The sequence below is a fragment of the Scyliorhinus torazame genome, chromosome 1 (assembly GCF_047496885.1).
Source record: "Scyliorhinus torazame isolate Kashiwa2021f chromosome 1, sScyTor2.1, whole genome shotgun sequence".
NCBI classification, from domain to species: Eukaryota; Metazoa; Chordata; class Chondrichthyes; order Carcharhiniformes; family Scyliorhinidae; genus Scyliorhinus; species Scyliorhinus torazame.
Genome location: NC_092707.1, coordinates 4,077,523 through 4,103,124, shown reverse-complemented (window position 1 = coordinate 4,103,124; position 25,602 = coordinate 4,077,523). Strand labels below are relative to the sequence as shown.

General features: G+C 51.2%; 1 protein-coding gene and 1 long non-coding RNA gene across 2 annotated transcripts in view; one reads left to right on the top strand and one right to left on the bottom strand.

The window, feature by feature from the left end:
- Nucleotides 1-3,893, bottom strand: part of LOC140427943 (uncharacterized) — a 32,299-nt gene extending 28,406 nt beyond the window's left edge. The window contains exon 1 of the long non-coding RNA XR_011948672.1: nucleotides 3,736-3,893. This is a non-coding gene — a long non-coding RNA (uncharacterized lncRNA). The remainder of the gene's footprint in view (nucleotides 1-3,735) is intronic.
- A 452-nt stretch (nucleotides 3,894-4,345) lies between these two features.
- Nucleotides 4,346-25,602, top strand: part of tmed2 (transmembrane p24 trafficking protein 2) — a 36,881-nt gene continuing 15,624 nt past the window's right edge. Inside the window, exons 1-3 of the mRNA XM_072513358.1 lie at nucleotides 4,346-4,592; nucleotides 14,555-14,747; nucleotides 20,923-21,030. Of these exons, the coding sequence (XP_072369459.1) occupies nucleotides 4,407-4,592; nucleotides 14,555-14,747; nucleotides 20,923-21,030 (487 nt within the window). The 5' untranslated portion in view covers nucleotides 4,346-4,406. The remainder of the gene's footprint in view (nucleotides 4,593-14,554; nucleotides 14,748-20,922; nucleotides 21,031-25,602) is intronic.

The window sequence follows — 25,602 nt, the reverse complement described above, 5'->3', positions numbered from 1 at the left end:
TGTACTCCGCAGTGTGACCTCCCACCAGCAGGTGGCCATGTACTCCGCAGTGTGACCTCCCACCAGCAGGTGGCCATGTGCTCAACAGTGTGAGCTCCCACCAGCAGGTGGCCATGTACTCCGCAGTGTGAGCTCCCACCAGCAGGTGGCCATGTACTCAGCAGTGTGACCTCCCACCAGCAGGTGGCGTCAGGTATAAGTCATCCCACATCCAGCTGTCGGCAGAAGGTTGTAAGGCGTACATGAGGACAGTCGTGCATAGGGGTAGTTCCAGGAGAGTCCAAATTAACTCTACCATAACATGCTCTGTATCTGTTTGTTATCTTACCACGTGTACTTTAATAAATCCTGGTTCTGGCTAAGTCACCGACCGTTCTGTAGGTTCATTGCGAGACAAAGAACACGGAACACAACACTGACCCTCTGACAGTGCAGCACTCCCTCAGTACTGACCCTCTGACAGTGCAGCAGTCTCTCAGTACTGACCCTCTGACAGTGCAGCACTCCCTAAGTACTGACCCTCTGACAGTGCGGCACTCCCTCAGTACTGACCCTCTGACAGTGCAGCACTCTCTCAGTACTGACCCTCTGACAGGGCGGCACTCCCTCAGTACTGACCCTCTGACAATGCGGCACTCTCTCAGTACTGACCCTCTGACAGTCCGGCACTCCCTCAGTACTGACCCTCTGACAGTGCAGCACTCCCTCAGTACTGACCCTAGGATAATGCTACACTCCCTCAGTACTGACCCTCTGACAGTGCGGCACTCCCTCAGTACTGACCCTCTGACCTTGCAGCACTACCTCAGTACTGACCCTCTGACAATGCGGCACTCCCTCAGTACTGACCCTCTGACAGTGCGGCACTCCTTCAGTACTGACCCTCTGACAGTGCAGCACTCTCTCAGTACTGACCCAAGGACAATGTTACAGTCCTTGAGTACTGACCCTCTGACACTGCAGCACTCTCTTAGTACTGACCCTGTGACCGTGCAGCACTCCCTGAGTACTGACCCTCTGACAGTGCAGCACTCCCTCAGTACTGACCTTCTGACAGTGCAGCACTCCCTTAGTACTGACCCTCTGACACTGCAGCACTCCCTCAGTACTGACCCTCTGACAGTGCGGCACTCCCTCAGTACTGACCCTCTGACACTGCAGCACTCCCTCAGTACTGACTCTCTGACAGTGCAGCACTCCCTCAGTACTGACCCTCTGACAGTGCAGCACTCCCTCAGTTCTGACCCTCTAGTGCGGCACTCCCTTAGTACTGACTCTCTGACACTGCAGCACTCCCTCAGTACTGACCCTCTGACAGTGCGGCACTCCCTCAGTACTGACCCTCTGACAGTGCGGCACTCCCTCAGTGCTGACCCTCTGACACTGCAGCACTTCCTCAGTACTGACCCTCTGACAGTGCAGCACGCCCTCAGTACTGACCCTCTGACAGTGCGGCACTCCCTCAGTACTGACCCTCTGACAGTGCGGCACTCCCTCAGTGCTGACCCTCTGACACTGCAGCACTTCCTCAGTACTGACCCTCTGACAGTGCGGCACTCCCTCAGTACTGACCCTCTGACAGTGCAGCACTCCCTCAGTACTGACCCTCTGACAGTGCGGCACTCCCTCAGTACTGCAATGAGTGTCTGACTAGATTTGTAGTTAATGTCACAGAGTCACAGATGTTTACAGCATGGAAACAGGCCCTTTGGTCCAGCTTGTCCATGGGACCCTGGAGCTGTAAAGCAACAGTGCTAACCACTGTGCTACCGTGCCACAATGTCCCAAACAGGGTCAAAGGTGAGAGTAATTGGGTCAGTTGCTTTCCACAGGAAATCTGTATGCAAAATCAGAATTATCACCTCATTCATGAGGCATCTTAGAATCAATATGTTGTTGAAAATATGAGTAAAGCCAATTTAATGCTTGAATGTACATCAATATGATTGTCATACAGAGTCATAGATGTTTACAGCATGTAAACAGGCCCTTCGGCCCAGCTGGTCCATGCCGCCCAGTTTCTATCACTAAGCTAGCCCCACTTGCCCGCATTTGGCCCATATCCCTCTATACCCACCCTGCCCATGTAACTGTCTGACTGTTTTTGAAAGGATAACATTGTACCCGCCTCTACCACTGCCTCTGGCAGCTAGTTCCAGATGCTCACCACCCTCTGTGTGAAGAAATGTCCCCTCTGGTCTCTTTTGTACCTCTCCCCTCTCACCTTAAACCTATGGCCTCTAGTTCTAGACTCCTCTACCTTTGGGGAAAGATGTTGACTATCTACCTCATTTATGCCCCTCATTATTTTATGAGATCATCGGTAAGCTTCCTACGCTGCAGGGAAAAAAGTCCCAGCCTATCCAGCCTCTCCTGTAGCTCAGACCATCAAGTCCTGGTAGCATCCCTGTAAATCTCTTCTGCACTCTTTCTAGTTTAACAATATCCTTCCTATAATAGGGCGACCAGAACTGAACACAGTATTCCATGTGTGGTCTTACCAATGTCTTGTACAACTTCTTTTTAAAAATAAATTTAGAGTTCCCAATTATTTTTTTTTCCCCAATTAAAGGGCAATTTAGCGTGGCCAATCCACCTAATCTGCACATCTTTGGGTTGTGGGGGTGAAACCCACACAGACATGGGAATCTTGTACAACCTCAACAAGACGTCCCAACTCCTATATTCAATATTCTGATCAATAAAACCTAGCATGCTGAATGCTTTTTTCACCACCCTGTCCACCTGCGACTCTACCTTCAAAGAGTATGAACCTGCACCCTCGATCTCTTTGTTCTGTAACTGTCCCCAACTCCCTACCATTAACTGAATAGGTCCTGCCTTGATTTGATCTACCAAAATGCACCACCTCATATTTATCCAAATTAAACTCCATCTGCCATTCATTGGCCCACTGGCCCAATTGGTCAAGATCCTGTTGCAATCTTATATAACCTTAGAACATAGAGCGATACAGCGCAGTACAGGCCCTTCGGCCCTCGATGTTGCACTGAAACAAAAGCCATCTAACCTACACTATGCCATTCCCTTCTTCACTATCCACTATGCCACCAATCTTGGTGTCATCTGCAAACTTACTAACCATGCCTCCTACATTCTCATCCAAATCATTAATATATATAACAAATAACAGTGGACCCAGCCCCGATCCCGGAGGCACACCGCTGGTCACAGGCCTCCAGTTTGAAAAACAACCCTCCACAACCACCCTTTGTCTTCGGTCGCCAAGCCAATTTTGTATCCAATTGACTACCTCACCCTCGATTCATTGAGATTTAATCTTTTGGAACAAACTACCATGTGGTACCTTGTCAAAGGCCTTGCAAAAGTCCATTTGGACAACGTCGACCGCACTGCCCTCATCTACCTTCTTGGTTACCCCTTCAAAAAACTCAATCAAATTGGTGAGACATGACTTTCCCCTTACAAAGCCGTGCTGACTGTCCCTAATTAGCCCTTACCTGTCGAAATGCCTGTAGATCCTGTCCCTCAGAATACCTTCTAACAACTTACCCACTACAGAAGCAAGGCTCACCGGTCTGTAGTTCCCAGGCTTATCCCCACAGCCCTTCTTAAACAAGGGCACAGGCCCTTCTCCTGTGGCTGTCGATGATTCAAATATCTCAGCTCGGGGGCCTCCCTCGCCTCCCACAATGTCCCGGGATACATTTCATCAGGCCCTGGGGATTTATCTATCTTGATGCGCTTTAATACCTCCAGCAATCCTTCTGTGGAGTAGGAGTGGAATCCGTGACCTTCTGCTTTACAATAAAGCAGGAATGTGAATACAGGCGGTGGAGCTGAGGCTGATGGTGTGGGTTGAGGTTGGACCTGGCTCTGATCTGAGGTGTCAATGGCGGCTTGTCCGGCGCGTCAGGCATGGGGAGAGCTACGCCTGCGCAGAAGACACCATGGTGTTGATGGGAGACGGACAGGGCTGTTAGGGAGTGCGCATGCGCAGTGCCGGGCAGTTGGGACCTCTGACCGGGCGCGCAGGCGCAGTGCGGGGATGTTGGAGCGGGCGCGCAGGCGCACAGCCTGGGAGGTCGGACCGGAAACGCAGGCGCAGTGCGGGGTTGTTGGAGCGGATGCGCAGGCGCAATGCTGGGATGCTGGAGCGGGCGCGCAGGCGCAGTGATGGGAACTGGTGTGCAGCAGTGCGGGGCGGAGGGAGCTCGGAGGCGTAGTAGCGGGATCTCGGTGCGGGCGCGCAGGCGCAGTGGCTAAGCTCGGAGCGGCCGCGCAGGCGCAGTGCGGTGGAGCTGGCGGGCAGGCGCAGTGCCGGGAGCTCGGAGCGGGCGCGCAGGCGCACTGGCGGCCTGATGTTGTGACGTGGCAGTGGGTGAGGCGGGCTCCGGGCGGCGCGGATAGGCCGCGGTCTCAAGATGTTGACGCTCGGCGAGTGCTCGCTGCTGTTCGGCCTCCTCACCTACCTGTGCGGCGCCTCGGCTTACTTCGTCAGCATTGATGCCCACGCTGAGGAGTGCTTCTTCGAGAAGGTCACGTCCGGCACCAAGATGGGGCTGATCTTCGAGGTGGCCGAGGGCGGCTTCCTGGACATCGATGTGGAGGTGAGCGAGCGCCCGGCGCCGCCTAGGCCTCAGGCCGGCCCGAGAGCCGGGGCCCGAGCCGGGGTCAGCAGCACCGACACACCGCTCCTGTCCCGGCCTGAGGGCCACCGCCGGGCACAGAGCAGCTGGGCCGGTGGAAGGAGGCCCCGGTCAGACATTCCCTCCTCTCAGGCCGGCCTTTGGGCTGGGGTAGCCCGGTAACCGCTGTGTAACTTATTGCTCATTGTGTATGAGGGCCGGGGGGAGACTGGAGGGTCTGTGCCGGGGAAGACTGGAGACTGTGCCGGGGGGAGACTGACTGGAGAGTCTGTGCCGGGGGGAGACTGACTGGAGAGTCTGTGCCGGGGGGAGACTGGAGAGTCTGTGCCGGGGGAGACTGGAGAGTCTGTGCCGGGGGAGACTGGAGAGTCTGTGCCGGGGGAGACTGGAGAGTCTGTGCCGGGGGGAGACTGGAGGGTCTGTGCCGGGGGGAGACTGGAGACTGTGCCGGGGGGAGACTGGAGAGTCTGTGCCGGGGGGAGACTGGAGGGTCTGTGCCGGGGGAGACTGGAGACTGTGCCGGGGGGAGACTGACTGGAGAGGCTGTGCCGGGGGAGACTGGAGACTCTGTGCCGGGGGAGACTGGAGACTCTGTGCCGGGGGAGACTGGAGACTCTGTGCCGGGGGGAGACTGGAGACTGTGCCGGGGGGAGACTGGAGAGTCTGTGCCGGGGGGAGACTGGAGGGTCTGTGCTGGGGGAGACTGGAGACTGTGCCGGGGGGAGACTGACTGGAGAGGCTGTGCCGGGGGAGACTGGAGACTCTGTGCCGGGGGAGACTGGAGACTCTGTGCCGGGGGAGACTGACTGGAGAGGCTGTGCCGGGGGAGACTGGAGAGTCTGTGCCGGGGGAGACTGGAGAGTCTGTGCCGGGGGAGACTGGAGAGTCTGTGCCGGGGGAGACTGGAGAGTCTGTGCCGGGGGAGACTGGAGAGTCTGTGCCTTTGGGCTGGGGTAGCCCGGTAACCGCTGTGTAACTTATTGCTCATTGTGTATGAGGGCCGGGGGGAGACTAGAGAGTCTGTGCCGGGGAAGACTGGAGAGTCTGTGCCGGGGAAGACTGGAGAGTCTGTGCCAGGGGGAGACTGGAGAGCCTGTGCCGGGGGAGACTGGAGAGCCTGTGCCGGGGAAGACTGGAGAGTCTGTGCCAGGGGGAGACTGGAGAGCCTGTGCCGGGGGGAGACTGGAGAGCAGCTGGGCCGGTGGAAGGAGGCCCCGGTCAGACATTCCCTCCTCTCAGGCCGGCCTTTGGGCTGGGGTAGCCCGATAACCGCTGTGTAACTTATTGCTCGTTGTGTATGAGGGCCGGGGGGAGACTGGAGAGTCTGTGCCGGGGGGAGACTGGAGAGGCTGTGCCGGGGGGAGACTGACTGGAGAGGCTGTGCCGGGGGAGACTGGAGACTGTGCCGGGGGGAGACTGTAGAGTCTGTGCCGGGGGAAGACTGGAGAGTCTGTGCCGGGGGGAGACTGGAGACTGTGCCGGGGGGAGACTGACTGGAGAGGCTGTGCCGGGGGAGACTGGAGAGTCTGTGCCGGGGGAAGACTGGAGAGTCTGTGCCGGGGGAAGACTGGAGAGTCTGTGCCGGGGGAGACTGGAGAGTCTGTGCCGGGGGAGACTGGAGAGTCTGTGCCTTTGGGCTGGGGTAGCCCGGTAACCGCTGTGTAACTTATTGCTCATTGTGTATGAGGGCCGGGGGGAGACTAGAGAGTCTGTGCCGGGGAAGACTGGAGAGTCTGTGCCAGGGGGAGACTGGAGAGCCTGTGCCGGGGGGAGACTGGAGAGCCTGTGCCGGGGGGAGACTGGAGAGCCTGTGCCGGGGAAGACTGGAGAGTCTGTGCCAGGGGGAGACTGGAGAGCCTGTGCCGGGGGGAGACTGGAGAGCCTGTGCCGGGGGGAGACTGGAGAGCCTGTGCTGGGGGGAGACTGGAGAGCAGCTGGGCCGGTGGAAGGAGGCCCCGGTCAGACATTCCCTCCTCTCAGGCCGGCCTTTGGGCTGGGGTAGCCCGGTAACCGCTGTGTAACTTATTGCTCATTGTGTATGAGGGCCGGGGGGAGACTGGAGAGTCTGTGCCGGGGGGAGACTGGAGAGGCTGTGCCTGGGGGAGACTGACTGGAGAGGCTGCCAGGGGGAGACTGCAGAGTCTTTGCCGGGGGGAGACTGGAGAGGTTGTGCCTGGGGGAGACTGGAGAGGCTGTGCCGGGGGGAGACTGACTGGAGACTCTGTGCCGGGGGGAGACTGGAGAGGCTGTGCCAGGGGGAGACTGACTGGAGACTATGTGACGGGGGAGACTGGAGACTCTGTGCCGGGGGAGACTGGAGAGGCTGTGCCGGGGGGAGACTGACTGTAGAGTCTGTGCCGGGGGAGACTGGAGAGTCTGTGCCGGGGGGGAGACTGGAGAGGCTGTGCCCAGGGGAGACTGACTGTAGAGTCTGTGCCGGGGGAGACTGGAGAGTCTGTGCCGGGGGAGACTGACTGGAGAGTCTGTGCCGGGGGAGACTGGAGAGTCTGTGCCTGGGGGAGACTGGCTGGAGACTCTGTGCCGGGGGGAGACTGGAGAGGCTGTGCCAGGGGGAGACTGACTGGAGACTATGTGACGGGGGAGACTGGAGACTCTGTGCCGGGGGAGACTGGAGAGGCTGTGCCGGGGGGAGACTGACTGTAGAGTCTGTGCCGGGGGAGACTGGAGAGTCTGTGCCGGGGGGGAGACTGGAGAGGCTGTGCCCAGGGGAGACTGACTGTAGAGTCTGTGCCGGGGGAGACTGGAGAGTCTGTGCCGGGGGAGACTGACTGGAGAGTCTGTGCCGGGGGAGACTGGAGAGTCTGTGCCTGGGGGAGACTGGAGAGTCTGTGCCGGGGGAGACTGGAGAGTCTGTGCCGGGGGAGACTGGAGAGTCTGTGCCGGGGGAGACTGGAGAGTCTGTGCCGGGGGAGACTGGAGAGTCTGTGCCTTTGGGCTGGGGTAGCCCGGTAACCGCTGTGTAACTTATTGCTCATTGTGTATGAGGGCCGGAGGGAGACTAGAGAGTCTGTGCCGGGGAAGACTGGAGAGTCTGTGCCAGGGGGAGACTGGAGAGCCTGTGCCGGGGGGAGACTGGAGAGCCTGTGCCGGGGAAGACTGGAGAGTCTGTGCCAGGGGGAGACTGGAGAGCCTGTGCCGGGGGGAGACTGGAGAGCAGCTGGGCCGGTGGAAGGAGGCCCCGGTCAGACATTCCCTCCTCTCAGGCCGGCCTTTGGGCTGGGGTAGCCCGATAACCGCTGTGTAACTTATTGCTCGTTGTGTATGAGGGCCGGGGGGAGACTGGAGAGTCTGTGCCGGGGGGAGACTGGAGAGGCTGTGCCGGGGGGAGACTGACTGGAGAGGCTGTGCCGGGGGAGACTGTAGAGTCTGTGCCGGGGGGAGACTGTAGAGTCTGTGCCGGGGGAAGACTGGAGAGTCTGTGCCGGGGGGAGACTGGAGACTGTGCCGGGGGGAGACTGACTGGAGAGGCTGTGCCGGGGGAGACTGGAGAGTCTGTGCCGGGGGAAGACTGGAGAGTCTGTGCCGGGGGAAGACTGGAGAGTCTGTGCCGGGGGAGACTGGAGAGTCTGTGCCGGGGGAGACTGGAGAGTCTGTGCCTTTGGGCTGGGGTAGCCCGGTAACCGCTGTGTAACTTATTGCTCATTGTGTATGAGGGCCGGGGGGAGACTAGAGAGTCTGTGCCGGGGAAGACTGGAGAGTCTGTGCCAGGGGGAGACTGAAGAGCCTGTGCCGGGGGGAGACTGGAGAGCCTGTGCCGGGGGGAGACTGGAGAGCCTGTGCCGGGGGGAGACTGGAGAGCCTGTGCCGGGGAAGACTGGAGAGTCTGTGCCAGGGGGAGACTGGAGAGCCTGTGCCGGGGGGAGACTGGAGAGCCTGTGCCGGGGGGAGACTGGAGAGCCTGTGCTGGGGGGAGACTGGAGAGCAGCTGGGCCGGTGGAAGGAGGCCCCGGTCAGACATTCCCTCCTCTCAGGCCGGCCTTTGGGCTGGGGTAGCCCGGTAACCGCTGTGTAACTTATTGCTCATTGTGTATGAGGGCCGGGGGGAGACTGGAGAGTCTGTGCCGGGGGGAGACTGGAGAGGCTGTGCCTGGGGGAGACTGACTGGAGAGGCTGCCAGGGGGAGACTGCAGAGTCTTTGCCGGGGGGAGACTGGAGAGGTTGTGCCTGGGGGAGACTGGAGAGGCTGTGCCGGGGGGAGACTGACTGGAGACTCTGTGCCGGGGGGAGACTGGAGAGGCTGTGCCAGGGGGAGACTGACTGGAGACTCTGTGCCGGGGGAGACTGGAGAGGCTGTGCCGGGGGGAGACTGACTGGAGACTATGTGACGGGGGAGACTGTAGAGTCTGTGCCGGGGGAGACTGGAGAGTCTGTGCCGGGGGAGACTGGAGAGTCTGTGCCTGGGGAGACTGGCTGGAGACTCTGTGCCGGGGGGAGACTGGAGAGGCTGTGCCAGGGGGAGACTGACTGGAGACTATGTGACGGGGGAGACTGGAGACTCTGTGCCGGGGGAGACTGGAGAGGCTGTGCCGGGGGGAGACTGACTGTAGAGTCTGTGCCGGGGGAGACTGGAGAGTCTGTGCCGGGGGGGAGACTGGAGAGGCTGTGCCGGGGGAGACTGACTGGAGAGTCTGTGCCGGGGGAGACTGGAGAGTCTGTGCCTGGGGGAGACTGGAGAGTCTGTGCCGGGGGGAGACTGGAGAGTCTGTACCGGAGGGAGACTGGAGAGTCTGTGCCGGGGGGAGACTGGAGAGTCTGTGCCGGGGGGAGACTGGAGAGTCTGTGCCGGGGGGAGACTGGAGAGTCTGTGCCGGGGGGAGACTGGAGAGTCTGTGCCGGGGGGAGACTGGAGAGTCTGTGCCGGGGGGAGACTGGAGAGTCTGTGCCGGGGGGAGACTGGAGAGTCTGTGCCGGGGGGAGACTGGAGAGTCTGTGCCAGGGGGAGACTGACTGCAGAGTCTGTGCCGGGGGGAGACTGACTGGAGAGTCTGTGCCGGGGGGAGACTGACTGGAGAGTCTGTGCCGGGGGGAGACTGACTGCAGAGTCTGTGCCGGGGGGAGACTGACTGGAGAGTCTGTGCCGGGGGGAGACTGACTGGAGAGTCTGTGCCGGGGGGAGACTGACTGGAGACTCTGTGCCGGGGGGAGACTGACTGGAGACTCTTTGCCGGGGGGGAGACTGACTGGAGACTCTGTGCCGGGGGAGACTGGAGAGTCTCTGCCGGGGGGAGACTGGAGAGTCTCTGCCGGGGGGAGACTGGAGAGGCTGTGCCGGGGGGAGACTGACTGGAGAGTCTGTGCCGGGGGGAGACTGACTGGAGACTCTTTGCCGGGGGGAGACTGACTGGAGACTCTGTGCAGGGGGAGACTGGAGAGTCTGTGCCGGGGGGAGACTGGAGAGTCTCTGCCGGGGGGAGACTGGAGAGTCTGTGCCGGGGGGAGACTGGAGAGTCTGTGCCGGGGGGAGACTGGAGAAGCTGTGCCGGGGGGAGACTGGAGAGGCTGTGCCGGGGGGAGACTGACTGGAGACTCTTTGCCGGGGGGAGACTGACTGGAGACTCTGTGCAGGGGGAGACTGGAGAGTCCGTGCCGGGGGGAGACTGGAGAGTCTGTGCCGGGGGGAAACTGGAGAGTCTGTGCCGGGGGGAGACTGGAGAGTCTGTGCCGGGGGGAGACTGGAGAGTCTGTGCCGGGGGGAGACTGGAGAGTCTGTGCCGGGGGGGACTGGAGAGTCTGTGCCAGGGGGAGACTGGAGAGCCTGTGCCTGGGGGGGACTGGAGAGCCTGTGCCTGGGGGAGACTGGAGAGCCTGTGCCAGGGGGAGACTGGAGAGCAGCTGGGCCGGTGGAAGGAGGCCCCGGTCAGACATTCCCTCCTCTCAGGCCGGCCTTTGGGCTGGGGTAGCCCGGTAACCGCTGTGTAACCTATTGCTCATTGTGTATGAGGGCCGGGGGGAGACTGGAGAGTCTGTGCCGGGGGAGACTGGAGAGTCTGTGCCGGGGGGGACTGGAGAGTCTGTGCCGGGGGGGACTGGAGAGTCTGTGCCAGGGGGAGACTGGAGAGTCTGTGCCGGGGGGGACTGGAGAGTCTGTGCCAGGGGGAGACTGGAGAGTCTGTGCCAGGGGGAGACTGGAGAGTCTGTGCCGGGGGGAGACTGGAGAGCCCGTGCCGGGGGGGACGGGGGGGGGGGGGACTGGAGAGTCCCTTTCAGTGATAAGGTTTGGAAACTGCTTTTTGTGATGTTACTTCATTCATATCCACATAAAATGGTTATTCGATGTGGAAAGGAGTTTTGAGTGAACTTTGATGCAGGGCTCTGAATTCTGACAAGTTGCCTGTGTCTTCACCACAAGGCCGGTGGGAGTTTAACCCCCTCCTCACTGTGTCTCTTCAGTGCAAACATGCTCAATGTTCATCTGTTTAAGTTTTGTGTACCACATTGCAGAGAGGTAGTTTCTGAACCTCGCTGCTCTATCTGTTGTGGAGTTAATTTGTAGAAATGTTTGTGCGGTCAAACATTCATTTTGAACAGTAAGAAGTGTATAACAGACCTCTTAATTCACCTGAGGAAGGAGCAGTGCTCCTAAAGCTAGTGTTTGAAACAAACCTGTTGGACTTTAACCTGGTGTTGTAAGACTTCTTACTGTGCTCACCCCAGTCCAACGCCGGCATCTCCACGTCATTCATTTTGAAGACTGAATTTTGCTGCCTGTATGCCTCCTACGGGGGGATATCTTTCCATGCTGTGTCCCACATATTGCTAACGCAAACTTCTACTTTGATTGGTTTCACAAATTTAAACTTCCTTCAGTAAAATATGTTAATATGCCATTGAAGTTTGTCAAGTAGCTGGTGCATATGGACATTTTGACTATCCATTCTGTTGGCCTGTCCATTATCTTTCTAGGTGATTTACCTGTGGATATTTACAACACTTTCTCTTTATATTTTACTTAAATTCTGATAATGTCTCTGACACCCGATCAGTGTTTAGTGTGGAATGATTGTTGATGGTTGTGTGATAGCAGGATGGTGAGCGAGCTCATTACTGTTCAGATATCGGGTTAAATTCAACCAGGTTGGCATTTTTGGTAGAGTTAACACATTTTCCTTCATTTGATAAAAATGGTTACTTTGTTGGGGCCTTCCAATTAAAATTAGTGAGTAGATTGCAGATAGTTTTTGAGCCATTCTAAAGTTGGTTGTCTTGGCGAAGCTTTTCGCTAAGGCCGTTAGCAGAACAAATGTGAATCAATCCCCATTTTGTGTTTTGTAGAAAGACAGAATGATAAATTACTTAAAAATAACTGGCGTGTTATAAATTGTGCACGATGGAAAGTTTGATCAATATCAATTGTGGATACCGGAATGACTGGAAATTGACAGGTACATCACATTTTGCAAAGAGAAGATTGTTTGTTTAAGTTTGGGGTGGAGACTGTACAAACTATTTCATAGTCAGAATCTTACAGTGCAGAATAAACCATTCATCTGATCACCTCTGCACCGGTGTTTTTTAAAGCGCTAATCAGAGCCCCGAGGCCCTCCCCTTTCCCTATATTCGGGACAGTAGCAGAGTGGTTAACACTATAGCTTCACAGCTCCAGGTTTGATTCTGGCTTGGGTCACTGTCTGCGGAGTCTGCACGTTCTCCCCATGTCTGTGTGCGTTTCCTCCGGGTGCTCCGGTTTCCTCCCAAAAGACGTGCTGTTAGGTAAATTGGACATTCTGAATTCTCCCTCTGCACTCAAACAGGCGCCAGAATGTGTCGACTAGGTGCTTTTCACAGTAACTTCTCACAGTGTGAATGTAGGCTGACTTGTGACAATACTGAAGATTATTATTCTTCAAATTTCACTCCCATACCGCCGCCACCCCTTTTAAGAGTTCATGTCCTAATATTCTGCATTAATGCTGGCCCTGCAAACACTTCAAGTTTAAATGTTTCAGTCTGACAGATTGTGTGCAAATGCAAAGTGCTCCTTTTAAGTTGGTTCACATTTTTAAAAAAAATCTATAAAAGCATCTTAAGTTGTGCAGAGGTGCTTTTTGTCAGCTTGTGAACCGGACATGTATTCTGAATCAGAACTCTTGGAATCCGAAAATCCCCCTCCTCTTGAACAGTTGGAGAAGTGAAGTCAAACTCCTGAATTAAAATGGGAGCCGCAGCAACTACAGCCCTTGGCCCAAGACCTTTTTGATGCTGTATTGAAATCTAATTGTGCCAAATAGTTTTTTTGCATGGACATAGCGTGTGAGCAGAGATGTTCTGCTGTTGCTTCTCTCAAACCACATTATTCCAATTTTTAAAAATGTAGATGCGTTTCGAGTATAAAAATCCAGGCCTGGAGGTAATCCTGTGTTACTTTCCCACAAGTTTAATTCTAAAGGTTGTCATTCAGGGCTCCAACATCCTGGAATATCAGCAGTGTTGAGGTTTTTTTTTTGAGGTGACCTCTGAAAATTCACTGCTCTAGAAAAAGACCCTAGTAAATACCCAACACTTCCCTGAGTAATGCAGGAGAAGTGAAGTCCTAAAATAGTGTTCAGATGACATGCGGATAGTGGGACCAGTGCATGCTGGTGTGGTTCAGTGCTCATTTTAAAGTTGTGCATTCTGACCTTGTGTTTATGTGGAATTTTAGAATTGGGCTGCATAGGATGAAATCTATTACGTTTGTGCCACCGCTTTGAATTCCTCCCCAGCTGCTCCTCACATTTTTCCTTTTGAAGTATTTATCCAATTCCCTTTCAAAAGTTAATATTCAGTATTCTTTCCCCATGTGTCTGAAAGTGCATTCTAGATGCCCAACAAGAATCCATTTTCTCTCTGGTTCCACTAAGTTCCAAAATCCACCATCGAAGTTGTCACACTCTAATTCCACCCTCCTGACTATTGTGGCACCAGCACCTCAGCTGGTAGGAGAGTGGATTAACGTGACAAAGTTACACGGGCAGTTTCCATTCGAACTATGGAGATGGGATTTTTAATGGAAGCTTTTTTTAAATATGTAGATATGTACAGCTGATTTGCTTTCCTTGGGGGCTCTTTGGGATTGATAGTAAATGCATTCAGTCCAGTGCCTGAAGGACAGGTGCACAGCACTAAAGGATGCTTGTGATTGAACAACTGGCATTGCTCACTATGCCTGGAACATTAGATGTGTCACTGTGGGTTGGGATTCATCTTTGTCGGTGGCAGATCACTCTGAAAATCAGTCTCTGAACTGATTAACTAAGACAAGCAGCAGCAGGTTTTTCAGTGTCCCCTACTGCTGGGTTCTATACTTTTCATGAGTTAAACTCCCATGACTACCCCTGCATCAACTTGGAGTTTAAATGTGTTTCTTTGTAGATAGTGTATTCAGGCATATTCGGCTGATAGGTTAACTCTTTCTCTCTCCACAGATGCTGCCAGACATGTTGAGTTTTCCCAGAATTTTTCTGTTTTTATATTCGGGCAAATTGTGTTGTACCTCTAACCACGTCCTTGCTGCTGGACACACTTGCTCCCCTGCCTGATAATCTAGTGGTGAGGAGTGGTATAGTCCACACAGCTCACGTGAGGCCTCAGCTTTGATCCTGGTCTCCTGCTGATTTCAGCCAAGGTAATATTACAGTGCTGAAGCTGAGTTCCCACTTCTCTGGAAGAGTTGACTATTAACGAGCCCTTGTATTGCAATTTGGCAATTTCCATCATTGTTTCGATGGCTAGTTGGGGTGGTGACAAGAAGTTGTATCATATTGCTGGTGTGAAAGTTGTACATCTTTTATTATCAGTCTTTAATATACAGAGTGCCCTTTTGGGGGGTGAAATAAAAGTTTTTCCCATGTACTTTAAATGGAAGCTTCACAGTTGCCAGAACCTGTGACGCATTCAGTGATATTTATTTTTGTTTCCTACAGATAACAGGACCAGATGGCAAAAATATTTATAAGGGGGACCGGGAGTCGAGTGGGAAATACACATTTGCAGCACACATGGATGGAACATATAAATTCTGTTTCAGCAACAGAATGTCCACAATGACCCCCAAGATTGTGATGTTCACTATCGACATTGGAGAGGCACCAAAAGGACATGATATGGAGACAGAAGGTGGGATTTTACACTCGCTGGTAGGGGGCGTAGCTCCTAGGACGGGTGTTGGCTATTTCCTTTTTTGATTAAATGGGGCCATTGACGATTAGAGCAACAGAAAGTGAAATGTTTTACCACATGTGGGGTTGACCCAAGCCTTGATGTTAACCATGCACTGCCTGGAAGTGTGGTGGAGGCAGGTTCAATCGTTCGAGGGCATGAGATGATTATTTAAATTCGAAAAATGTGCAGGGTTACTTGGGGGGGGGGGGGGGGGGGGGGCTGACGGACGGACTGGGGAATAACACCAAGTCACAATGCTCATTTGGAGAGATTGGGCATGATGGGGCCCAATGGCCTGCTTTGGACCAATTCTGTGATTTATATTCTGTTTAAATAAAAAGACAAACTTTGCAGTAAGTGAATGTGCTCATGTAGCCGGGAAACACAAAAGGCAAAGGGCTCAATCTCTTGATTATAAACTGACCATTGTCTTTGATCTGTGTTCTATTCTGTTTTCTTTGTAGGCAGCTTCTCCTTCTACAAAATTCCTATGAATTATAAAACAATACTTTAAATTAATGAGTTTACTGTTTTGAGGTTCGTGTGCTGGCACGTTTCCTTTAACCACTGCAAAGCTAAGCAGAGGGTGTTCAAGATAAGTGGCAGATAGGGGAGTACAGTGGCGCAGTGGTAGCACTGCAGTCGCTGAGGTCCCAGGTTCGATCCTGGCTCTGGGTCACTGTCCGTGGAGTTTGCACATTCTCCCCGTGTTTGCGTGGGTTTCGCCCCCACAACCCAAAGATGTGCAGGGTAGGTGGATTGGCCACGCTAAATTGCCCCTTAATTGGAAAAATGAATTGGGTACTCTAAATTTTTTTAAAAAGAGCTAAGTGGCAGAAGGTGTAGAGGGGATATGAGGAAAAACGTTTTTATGCAGAGGGTGCTCGTGGAGGCAGAGACCCTAAATTATTTCAAAAAGTACCTGGATCTGCACCTTAGTGCTGTCAGCTACAGGGCTGTGGGCCCGGTGCAGGAAGGTGGGATAAGAACGGGCATCTGGGTGTCCTTGGGCTGGTATGGACAAGATGGGCCAAATGGCCTCCTTCTGTGTTCTAACATTCTTATGATTCTAAGAGTCAGGAATTTCAGACTGGGTATGGTCCAGTGATGTTTCTGAAGAAAATTACTGAACAAATTAGGTCTTTACAACAAGTAATTGCTTCATGATGACCAAAAATGCCAATGCTCCTCGTAGATTTCGATTTGTGCAGATGTCACCGTAGAGACTTGGAAAATAGAAGAGGAAGGAGGCTATTCGGCCCTTTGAGCCTGCTCTGCCAGAGGATTGGATAGGGTGGACAGTGAGAGCCTTTTTCCTCGGATGGTGATGTCTAGCACGAGGGAACATACTTTTAAATTGAGGGGAGATAGATATAAGACAGATGTCAGAGGTAGGTTCTTTACTCAGCGAGTAGTAAGGGCGTGGAATGCCCTGCCTGCAACAGTAGTGGGCTCGCCAACACTAAGGGCATTCAAATGGTCATTGGATAGACATATGGACGATAACGGAATAGTGTAGATGGGCTTTAGAGTGGTTTCACAGGTCGGCGCAACATCGAGGGCCAAAGGGCCTGTACTGCGCTGTTATGTTCTATATCCTGATCCCGCCTTTCCCATATCCCGTGATCCCTTTAGCCCCAAGAGTTATAACTAATCCCTCCTTGAAATTACACACAGTTTTTGCCTCAACTACTTTCTGTAGTAGCAAATTCCTCAGATTCACAACTCTCTGGGTGAAGAAATTTCTCCTCCATCCTAAAAGGTTTCGCCCTTATCCTCAAACTATGACCCCTAGTTCTGGACTCCCCCACCATCGGGAACATTCTTTCTGAATCTACTCTGTCTAATCCTGTAAGAATTTTGTAAGTTTCTATGAGATCCCCTCTCACTCTTCTAAACTCCAATGAATATAATCCTAACCAATTTAGTCTCTCCTCATCTGGCAGTCCCGTCATCCCAGGGATCAGCCTGGTAAACCTTCGCTGCACTCCCTCCATCCATAGCAAGAACATCCTCAGATAAGGAGAACAAAACTGCCCACAATACTCCAGATGCGGCGTCACCAATGCCGTATACATTTGCAGTAAAACATCTCTACTCCTATACTCAAATCCTCTCGCTATGAAGGTCAAAATACCATTTGCCTCCTTCACCGACTACTGCACCCGCACGCTTACCTTCAGCGACTGATGCACAAGGGCACCAAGGTCTCGCTGAGTATCCACCTCTCTCAATTTGCACCCATCTGCCTTCCAAATTTGCTACCGAAGTGGATAACCTCACATTTATCCACATTATATTGCATCTGCCATGCATATGGCCACTTAGCCTGTCCAAATCCCGCTGAAGCATCTCTGCATCCCTCTCACAGCTCGCCCTCCCAACCAACTTTGTATCATCTGCAAATTTGGTGATATATTTAATTCCCTCATTTATCTGATTAATATATAACGTGGCAGTTGGAGTCCTAGCACAGATCCCTGCGGTACCCCACTAGTCCCTGCCTGCTAACCAGCTTTCTTTTCATCTCAAGACACTACAGAAAATACGGAGGCATGGGATTCAGGGTGATTTAGCAGTTTGGATCAGAAATTGGCTAGCTGGAAGAAGACAAAGGGTGCTGGTTGATGGGAAATGTTCAGACTGGAGTCCAGTTACTGGTGGTGTTCCACAAGGATCTGTTTTGGGGCCACTGCTGTTTGTCATTTTTATAAATGACCTGGAGGAGGGCGTAGAAGGATGGGTGAGTAAATTTGCAGATGACACTAAAGTCGGTGGAGTTGTGGACAGTGCAGAAGGATGTTACGAGTTACAGAGGGACGTAGATAAGCTGCAGCGCTGGGCTGAGAGGTGGCAAATGGAGTTTAATGCAGAAACGTGTGAGGTGATTCATTTTTGAAAGGAATAACAAGAAGACAGAGTACTGGGATAATGGTAAGATTCTTGGCAGTGTGGATGAGCAGAGAGATCTGGGTGTCCATGTACATATATCCCTAAAAGTTGCCACCCAGGTTGAAAGGGTTGTTAAGAAGGCGTACGGTGTGTTAGCTTTTATTGGTAGAGGGATTGAGTTTCGAAGCCATGAGGTCATGTTACAGCTGTACAAAACTCTGGTGCTGCCGCATTTGGAGTATTGCGTGCAATTCTGGTCACCGCATTATAGGAAGGATGTGGAAGCATTGGAAAGGGTGCAGAGGAAATTTACCAGAATGTTGCATGGTATGGAGGGAAGATCTTATGTGGAAAGGCTGAGGGACTTCAGGCTGTTTTCATTAGAGAGAAGAAGGTTAAGAGGTGACTTAATTGAGGCATACAAGATGATCAGAGGATTGGATAGGGTGGACAGTGAGAGCCTTTTTCCTCAGATGGTGATGTCTAGCATGAGGGGACATAGCTTTAAATTGAGGGGAGATAGATATAAGACAGATGTCAGAGGTAGGTTCTTTACTCAGAGAGTAGTAAGGGCGTGGAATGCCCTGCCTGCAACAGTAGTGGACTCGCCAACACTAAGGGCATTCAAATGGTCATTGGATAGACATATGGACGATAAGGGAATAGTGTTGATGGGCTTTAGAGTGGTTTCACAGGTCGGCGCAACATCGAGGGCCGAAGGGCCTGTACTGCGCTGTAATGTTCTATGTTCTGCCCGCAATCCCATGCGCTTTAACTTTACATAGTCATTTACTATGCAAGACCTTGTCAGATCTTCTGAAAGTCTAAATAAACCACATCCACTGGTTCTCCCTGGTCAACTCTACTAGTTACATCTTCAAAGAATCCTAGTAGATTTGTCAATCATGATTTTCCTTTCGTTAATCCATGCTGACTTTGTCTGATTACACCACTGCTTTCCAAATGCTGTGCTATAAAACCAGTGATAATTGACTCCAGCAACTTCCCTACTACCGACATTAGACTCCCTGGTCTACTTCCCATTTTGAATTAATATGATGAAGGATTAATTTATATTATACAATATGTGGTTTTTGTGGGGTTCAAACATAATGGGGTTACATAGAACATACAGTACAGAAGGAAGCCATTCAGCCCATCAAGTCTGCACCGACCCACCTAAGCCCTCACTTCCGCCCTATCCCCGTAACCCAATAACCCCTTCTAACCGTTTTGGTCACTGAGGGCAATTTATCATGGCCAATCCTCCTAACCTGCACATCTTTGGACTGTGGGAGGAAACCGGAGCACCCGGAGGAAACCCACGCAGACAAGGGGAGAATGTGCAGACTCCACACAGACAGTGACCAAGCCGGGAATCGAACATGGGACCCTGGCGCTGTGAAGCCACAGTGCTATCCACTTGTGCTACCGTGCTGCCCCAACGTTTTAAAATACCTGAATCTCTGCAGGTATATTCAAATTTAATTGCAACAAGTCTATTTCTTCCAGTGTGACACTTTCACACTCAAATATCGATATAAATAGATCTCACGCTTGAAAGTGCCAGTGTCAAAGGAGAGCAGGTTAAATGCAACTGGTCTGACTAACACTTCAGAGAATTCATCATTTCCAAGATTTCTCTTGTGTCGGTTTGGATGATGAACACAGAGCACATTTGTAAAACCTCTAGTGCATGAAAAATCCTCTGCTTTCACTTGAGAACCTGTTTTATTGTAGTTGTCACCATTGCTTCTTTTGTTTGGCATCTTACCAAGTCTCCTGTTTCTTTATCATTTGAAGCTGCACATTACAATATTCTGCTCCACATAATCATTTGTGATTAGATTGTCAGCTTTTATTGTGCACAACCTGTGCAAGTCTGGGACCTGGAACGTGGGTCTTGCGCAGCCGGCTGATGTAAAAATTGTCGAAGCAATTGAGGGCTTGTTCGTGGCCCTAGGTCCTCTGACTGTCACAGCATGTCTTACAGCGGCAGCCGACCCACACTTCTGAAGCCCAGAGGCACCGGTGCAATGTAAAAGCATCCTGTTTTTCACTTTGTCCCCTTTTACTTACTGTGTCTTTACTTTGAACTTTTATTTATCCCTTGTCCTTCTTTACCCTTTCCTTCAGGTGGTGGGGATACATGGGATGGTACGTCAACCGTAAACATTTTTCAGCTGTCTCTTTATCTTTGTTTTGTAATTCCCTTAAACACCTGGCGAATGCAAAAACAGGCTTTTGGAACTTCTTTTTGTACTTGTGAATGAATTCTTTGCCTCTTCCCTTGTAGGAATCATAGTGTCAATGTTTCCAGTGTTGTGTAATGGCCGTTCGTGCTAACGATTACTAACCCAGGGATGTAGGCAGAGTTTGGAAATGGGGAGTTGCTGCTGACATTTTGGAAGTGTTTACATTAAAACAACACAGCAACCAGCTGTACAATCTGCCTCAACTTTCACTTCAAACCACAGTTACAACCATTAGTGAATCTTGGGTCACCCTCTGAATATTTGTTTTCAATTGTGACCATGAACAGGGACTGTTACTTTTTGTATGAGAAAGGTATACAATATTTACTGCATTCTTCTTATCATTCAGATTACTGCTCAGTGATCTTACTAAAATACTCAAGTGTGCAATTCGTTTTCAAGCCTTGAATAGCAGTGGGCGAATGTCACTGTAACTTTGATTAGATGGATCTGTTTTTTGAGCTACTTCCATTTCACAACAGATTAGAAATGAGTGGGCAGCACGGTGGCGCAGTGGGTTAGCACTGCAGCCTCACGGCACCGAGGTCCCAGGTTCGATCCCGGCTCTGGGTCACTGTCCGTGTGGAGTTTACACATTCTCCTGTGTTTGCTTGGGTTTCGCTCCCACAACCCAAAGATGTGCAGGCTAGGTGGATTGGTCACACTAAATTGTCCCTTAATTGGAAAAAAATAATTGGGTACACTAAATTTATTTTAAAAATGTAAAAATTGATTAGAAATGAGTAATTGCCATTTCAAAAACTTTATATTCTACCTTCCAAAATTGTCCCTTTTAACTTTTTTCATTTTACAACATTTTCGAGACTAATTTGCGACCGGTCTTGCAAGCCATTTTGGAGAGAGCACATGCAAAGTTTGGAGCTTCAGAAAATTGGCTGTTTGCTTTGAGGAATGGCTTTAGTGATTGAACATATGATGCATAAATTGAGATTGCACACTGATTTTCCCATTTATTGATAAAGCTCACCAGAACAAGTTAGAAGAGATGATCAATGAACTGGCCGTGGCCATGACAGCAGTGAAGCACGAGCAGGAGTACATGGAAGTACGCGAGAGGATACACAGAGCAAGTACGTACATCTATTGGTGTTATTAAAGTATTTTTAGTCAACAAACTTTCAACATTCGGCAGCAGAGGGGATTGGCGTTGCCAAACTTGCTTCATTATTATTGGGCGGCGAATGTGGACAAGGTGCGGCGGTGGTGGGAAGGAGAAGGGTAGAGTGGGTTAGGATGGAGGAGGAATCTTGTAAGGGGTCCAGTTTGAGGGCTATGGTGACAGCAGCATTGCCAATGGCTCCGGGTAGGTATTCAGGGAGCTCAGTGGTGCAGTCCACGGTGAAGATATGGAATCAGCTGAGGAGGCATTTTAGGGGGGAAGGGATGTCGGTGCTAACGCCGCTGTGCGAGAATCATAGGTCTGAGCCGGGGGGGGGTGGGTGGATACTGTATACAGAGGTGGAGGGAAGTGGGGCTGGTCAAGGTGAGGGATTTGTACTTGGAGGAAGGGTTCGCCAGTCTGGAGGAGCTAAGGGAGAGGGTAGAGCTGCCGAGAGGGTAGTGAGTTCAGGTATTTACAGGTTAGGGACTTTGCACGAAAGGTCTGGAAGGGGTTCCCTAGATTGTCGGGATACACCCTGCTGGAGCAACTGCTGCTTCCGGATGTGGAAGGGGAGGGAAGAATTGGGGATATATATAAGTGGCTGGAGGAGCAAGGAGGCGAGCGGGTGGTGAAGATCAACGAGAAATGGGAAGCGGAGTTGGGAATGGAAATCAATTGGGGAGTATGGAGTGAGGCACTGCGAAGGGTAAACGGGACCTCCTCTTGTGCAAGGATGAGCCTGATACAGTTTAAGGTGCACACATATGACTCGAGCGAGAATGAGTGGGTTCTTTCAGGGGGTAGCAGATGAGTGTGAGAGGTGTGGGCGGGGGCCAGCGAATCATGCGCGCATATTTTGGGGTTGTGAAAAATTGGGAAGTTTCTGGGCGGGAGTGTTCGTGGTCATAGGCAGGATAGTGGAGGAGGGAGTGGACCCGGACCCTTTGGTGGCGAAATTTGGGGTTTCAGAGAAGCCGGAGCTCATGGAGAGGAGGAAGGCCGATGTTTTGGCCTTCGCCTTTCTGATTGCACGGTGACGAATTTTGCTGGAGCGGCGGTCGGCATCGCCACCGGGGGCAGCAGCATGGTTGGGTGACCTGTATGACTTCCTGCGGTTAGAGAAGATAGAGAATGATTTAAGGGGCTCAGCAGGGGAGTTTGAGAAAAGATGGGGCCCCTCAGTTCGAACTTCACCTTCTCCAGGGTTAAAAACTCCAGTAAATCCCCCTGCCACGCTGAGGCGCAGGGTGGAGAGGCTGACCTCCACCCCAACAAAACCCACCTTCCAGCGATCAACGAGGCGAAGGCTAAGACATCTGACCCCGTGTCCACCTGCAGCTCGAGCTCGTCCGAAACCCCAAAAATGGCTTCTAGGGGGCCGGGTTTCACGTCCAGGACCCCTGAAACTGTCCTGAATACCAACATCCAAAATGTTTTAGTTTCAGACAGGACCAAAACATGTGAACTGATTTGCAGGACCCCTCCCACATCGCTCACAGGTATCCTCTACACCCACAAATAGCCTGCTCATTCTTGATTTAGTGTGGTGAGCCCTATACACTACCTTCAGCTGTATCAGCCTCAACCTCGCATAAGAAGTCGAGGCATTCACCTCCGTAGCACCTCACACCACATCCCTCTTCAAGCACCATCCCCAGCTCTTCCATTTCATCTTAATCCCCTCCTTGGGTACCTCCTCCAGGATCTTCCCGTAAATCACCGAAAGGACTCTCTTCTCCAGTCCCTCCGCTGACAACATTTCCTCCAACAACGAATGATCCAGTGCTACCGGGAATGTCGGGAACACTTTTCTTGCGAAGTCCCGCACCTGCATATATTTAAACCCCTCTCTGTGTGTCAATCCATATCCCTCTCCCAATTCTTCTAGATTCTCAAATCGGCACCCAAGAAACGAATCCTTCATTTCACTGAGACCTTTCTCCTCCCAGCCCGCAAACCTCGCATCCATCCTTCCTGGCCCAAGCCCGTGATTCCCCCTAATCGGCATCCCCACTGACCCTGCCCTCAATTTTATGTGTGACCTAAACTGCCTCCAAATCCTCAGTGTGGCCATCACCAACTGACTCCCTGAATACTTTCCTGGGGCCATCGGGAGCATTGCCAATGCCCGCACCCCCGACCCCCTGCAAGAGCCTGCCTCCATCCTTACCCACAAGGCCCCCTCCTCCTTATCTCATCCTCTCACCTTCTCTATTGCCGGCCAATAATAGGAAAGCGAGTTCTGTAATACCACCTTCCTAATCCTGGGGGCCTCCTTTCTCTATTTCTGTCTGTCCTCTCTCTTTCTCTCTCTTTCACTTTCTCTCTGTCTCTCTTCCCCCACCCCCTCTCTCTATCTCCCTCTTGTTATGGGCGAGTCGTTTTCAGAACCCCAAAATGTATCATGGAATTCAACCAACCTCCCCTTTAATGGATTGTTGCTTTTGAAGCACGCGGCTTGTGATATTACAATTATGTACACGTGTTTTTTAACACAAAACAATGTATATTCTATGAATAAACTTAACCTTTTAAATAAACATTGGATCCCTTAACACTCCTTACTTCAAAGATAACCCCGAACATAATACAACACTAAATAATCCCTCAAAATGTTCCTTCAAACATCCAAAAGGCTTCAAACCTTCAAAACAGTAACACACAAGGTCACAGTTAATATATGTTTTCTGTTTTATGGCAGAGATATTTCAGCTCCAGCACCTTGCTTTCCTTCCTGCAGCTCTCTGGAAACACAGACACACACAAGCTGCTTTTTCAAACTGGCTTTCTCCCTTCAAGCAACTCACAGCAAACCAGAACTTCTCAAGCTGCTGTCTCAAACTGGCTTTCTCCTTTTAAGCAGCTCACAGCAAAAACAGCCATGCGCTTTTAAACTGCTCTCAGCAAAACCAGCCAGGCACTTTTCCAAACTGAAACTTCAAAATGGCTGAACTGAGCTGAGCTCCACCCACTCTCTGACATCACTGTTTTCTTAAAGATACATTGCTTACACATCCATTTCTAAAAGGTACTCTCACATGACACCTCCCTCCCCCCCCCCCCCCCCCCCCCCCCAAGAAAAAAAAATAAACCATCAACTTCAAGATGGTTATTTTTTCACTTTTGCACCATCCACTAAGAAATGTACACAGTAAATATACCTTTTTGTTTTTAAAAAAAAAACACACGCAAACAGGTCCATTTTTCTTTGTTCTACTTCCTCCAACCGAAATCCTTCTCGATTGACAGTCTCTTTGAACAAAGTCTCTGCACGATCCATCCATTCCTCTACTCCTCGGCATTTCTCTTTAGAATCAGATACTTTAGTTCAATGTGACCACAGAGCCCCTTGCAATTCTCCAATACAGGAGCATTGGTGATCACAGCTTTCAGGCAGTCAAATGCCTGTTGAAAGTCCGCTGTCCATTGAAATTTTTGACGTTTCACTAGCAAGTCCATCAGTGGAGCAACCACGCTACAAATCTTTTGCACAAATGTTCGATCAAATTCATTCATGCTAAGAGATTGCATTATTTCCCTTCGTCTTGAGGGTATCGGAAACTCCGCAAGGAAAGTGATTCGGGCTTCTCCAAATTCACTTTTGGCGAGGTTCATCACCAAACCCGCCTCCTGAAGTCGACCAAAGAACTCCATAGGATGGTTTAAATGTCTGGAAGTTGGAAATAAAAGCAGATTGTCCCACTTTCTCAGTGCAATCCTTCAAACGTGGGATAGGGTAAGAGTCCGTTCTTGTAACTGCATTCACCTTTCTGTAGCGTACACACAAACCATTGGGTACCATCTGGTTTAGGTACCATCACTATGGGTGAGCTCCATTGGCTGCAACCCACTTCAATTATGCCATTTTTAAGCATACTCTCAATCTCTCTGTTAACCTGTGCCAATTTTAAAGGATTAAGTCTATATCGATGTTGTTTGATCGGAACAGCATTTCCCACATCTGCATCATGTGTAGCCATTTGAGTATTTCCCAATTTATCTCTACAAACTTGCCCATGTGATATCAATAACTCTTTCAGGTCAGTTTGTTTTTCCTCCGGAAAGTAACTTAACAATTCATCCCATTTTGTAAGAACATCCTCATTTTCCAATTTAATTTGAGGTTTGTCAAATTCACAGTCATCTGGATTTGTTTCTTCACTTTGAGTTAGAATCATTAAAACCTCCTTTTTCTCTCCTTCCCTTTCAAAGTACCTTTTAAGCATATTCACATGACACACTCGGTGAGTCTTCCTTCTATCTGGCGTTTTTACCACATAATTCACCTCACTTAATTTCCTTTCAATCTGATACGGTCCACAAAACCTAGCTTTTAAAGGTTCACCAACCACTGGTAACAACATTAAAACTTTATCCCCACTGGCAAAACTACGAATTTGGATTTCTTGTCCGTTACCTGTTTCATCACATTTTGTGCAACTTTCAAATGTTGTCTAGCCAATTCACCTGCTCTATTTAATCGTTCCCTAAAATTTGACACGTAATCCAATAGTGTAATTTCCGATTTCTCACCCACCAA